Genomic DNA, 2935 nt, shown 5'->3' with positions numbered 1-2935 from the left:
CATCGACAGCTTAGAAACAAGATCAAGTGCACAAAGTCCTCGACGAAGTAAACAAGCAACGTAAACTCGGTCGGCCCGAAGTCGAAGCTACCACCACCCCTTCGCGTTGTGTAGCGCCCCTAACGTCCGTAGCGCGCGCAATAGCAGCAGTAGGCGGGAGAGGGGAGAGGGAGAAGGGGCCGGGAGAGGAAAGAATCCCACCCTCGACTGCGGGTGACACCTGCAGTTGTAGCCCCGGTGCCGGCGAGGCGCGACTGCTTCCTCTCCCTCGCTGCTCATGGACTCATCTCCAGCTCGATCTCAACGCCGATTTCGGGCCTCTCCCCTGTCCCATCCAGCTCCAACATTTCATCCCGATTTCGGGAATCGCTCTCGATCTTTATCAGTGATCCCTGAGTGCTTCCGCGGAAACCGTGGACTTGGCTTTTTATTATTGATAACGAGGTCGCGTGGGTGAGGGAGCGGCTGGCGTCGTTTTACTGGCGATTAACGCGCCTTCGCACGTTTCTCAAGCAGCCATCGAGTGTGAAAAAGGCCGAGGATTGTGCCTTGTTCGTATCTTGTGCCCTTGGGACGAGCGCATTTATCTATATCCGAGTGACTAATCGCTGTTTGATTAACGAGTACTGCTAATACGGCCAAGTGCGAAGTGCTCGGACCGTCGTCGGGACGGACACGAGGAAGGCCCGTGCGGCCCATTTTTTGATGGCGTGGGCGTGGGATCTCAGTGGAAAGTGCCGCGAAGATATTGAGGGGCAGCTCATCAGCCGCTCACCTGTGCCGTGTTGACATTGCGAGAGAGAGAGAGAGAGAGAGAGAGAGAGAGAGAGAGAGAGAGAGAGCTTTTTGAAGGGAGAGGCTCTTATGATCAAGCGTGACATTAAAATGACAAACAAAACAACACGTGCATTCGAGAGGCTTCGATTTAAAAGCGATCGAGGATTTATGTCGAGCACCAATGAATAATATTTACAAGACGGATCTAAAGGGGATGATAAGAATAAATAAATCTAAGGTTTCGTTTAACTTATTAACGAGTATATCCTATCTCCCGTCTTCTCTCCTCCCGACTAAATTGATACTCGTCTTTGCCTAATAGACAGAGCAAATGATAAATGAAGCTCGTCCTACGAAGATCCAACAAACTAATTAACGTTTCTTATTAAATGAAATTTTCGTTAAAGAGCTAAGAATGGGAGAAAAAAATTGCCTCTTATTCTATCTTATAATCGAATGGCGCGACGTGCAAATAGAGCTTTAAAAAAGAAAGAATTGGAAAATAATTTTGTCAATACTGATAATTCCACGTCTGAGTAAGTGAAAGAGAGCACTCTGTCGTCTCGAGATTAGCAATATCAATTGGCCAACCGAAAGTTTTCCTCAAATTTGGACGTTCAGCTTGAGGAGCGAATCGAAGGGGACACGCAAACACATTGGTGCTTTTATGCGTAATATTTCCTTCAGCTAATTAGCCGCTTGTCATTAGCAGTCAGTAAATTAAATTATTGTCATTAGCAACAAATTGCCAAATAATGGCTCTACTATGTGAATAAACGAATGCCGTATGAATTGGAGTAACCGCAAACCCATGTTATACATGATTATTTGCCTAATTCGAGGCCCAGGCTTTAAAAGCTGCCAATGATAAAGAGCGCGAAAGACGAGGATAGAAAAGAAAAAAAGATACGCAGGCACTTTTTTATTATTATTATCGAATAAGAAAGCACACATATGTGTATGAATATTGATTAATTTTTCATCGCGACTAACACTTGCACTGTTTTAGTCTTATTCTCTTGTTTCTCTCTCTCTCTCTCTCTCTCTCTCTCTCTCTCTCTCTTTTGTTTTTGTTTTGTTTTATATTTTTTGTTTTATGTTTGTTTTTTGTTTGTTTTTGGTTGTTTCCATCGCCACATAGAAAACGAAAAGCCCTCCCTCCACCCGCGGGCCACGCGCACGCCCACATCTTCGTCCCATCGACGATAAGCACCATAAATTAATGCGATGTAAATGATTGTAAAGGAGCGGCAGGAGACATCGGACGATCGTCCCCCTCGCGTTAAACTGCGTATCGTCGAGCCAAAAGATCGCCGCCGCGGCTGCGTCTCGGCATTAATCGTAAAGCAATCGGTCAGTCGAAAGGTAATGAGAGCGAGTCCCGTACGCCGGGCGCAAAGCACTCGCGTCGCTCCCCTACGTCAGCCGGGCGCTTCGTCGGGAGCGAGTCCTCTCTACGGGAGAGGTGGCGGGATGGGATCGCGAGCGGGACGATAATGATAAGAGTGCGATCGTCGGGGGCCGAGTCCAAGGCTAGCAACGATAGGTGCGACCGGCTGAGGCGCAAGAGCATCGCCTTCCTGGCCAATCTCTTTAAGCTCGGAAGACGCAATAATTGTCTCACAGGCATGAGGATCGACGAGGAGACGACGGCCACGAGGATGCAGCGCTCGCCGAGATTCGAGAGCCCAGGTAACGTAATGAGATTAGCCAGAGCTTATCCTGCCCTAGCCAATCGACCGATGACTGTCGTCGGCTGGGAATTGTAGGGGCCGAGTCGCGACAATCTAACCTCAAAATTTCGCGCTCCGACGAGCCTACCGAGTTCGTGCGTCTAGACGACAGTTATTGCCGCGCAAGCTTCTCAAGCTTTTTCTTATCTCACCTGCACTGGCGACTTTACTCGAAATACCAATACCCCTGCCTCATCCCATCCTACTCACGTACATAGACAATATGTGCGATTAATATCGCCATGTCCTCGCATACGCTCACTATGTACGCTATGTGGCATGTATACCCCTTCCCCTTGCCCAACCCACGTCCTCCAACACAACAACACCACCACCACCACCACCACCCCATCCTACACCCCCTAACACCCGTCCAATTCCCCTAAAGTCCCCTCCCCCCCCCCCCCCCCCCCCCCCCCCCTAAA

General features: G+C 49.0%; 1 protein-coding gene across 1 annotated transcript in view; it reads left to right on the top strand.

The window, feature by feature from the left end:
• The first annotated feature begins 2216 nt into the window (after positions 1–2216).
• The window catches only part of LOC105368915 (uncharacterized), an 18668-nt gene continuing 17949 nt past the window's right edge, over positions 2217–2935 (top strand). Inside the window, exon 1 of the mRNA XM_011508096.1 lies at positions 2217–2469. Coding sequence (XP_011506398.1) covers positions 2274–2469 — 196 coding nt within the window. The 5' untranslated portion in view covers positions 2217–2273. The remainder of the gene's footprint in view (positions 2470–2935) is intronic.

This window comes from Ceratosolen solmsi, unplaced genomic scaffold (assembly GCF_000503995.2).
Source record: "Ceratosolen solmsi marchali unplaced genomic scaffold, CerSol_1.0 scaffold10, whole genome shotgun sequence".
Lineage (NCBI taxonomy): Eukaryota > Metazoa > Arthropoda > Insecta > Hymenoptera > Agaonidae > Ceratosolen > Ceratosolen solmsi.
This window is presented reverse-complemented; position numbering and strand designations above follow the sequence as displayed.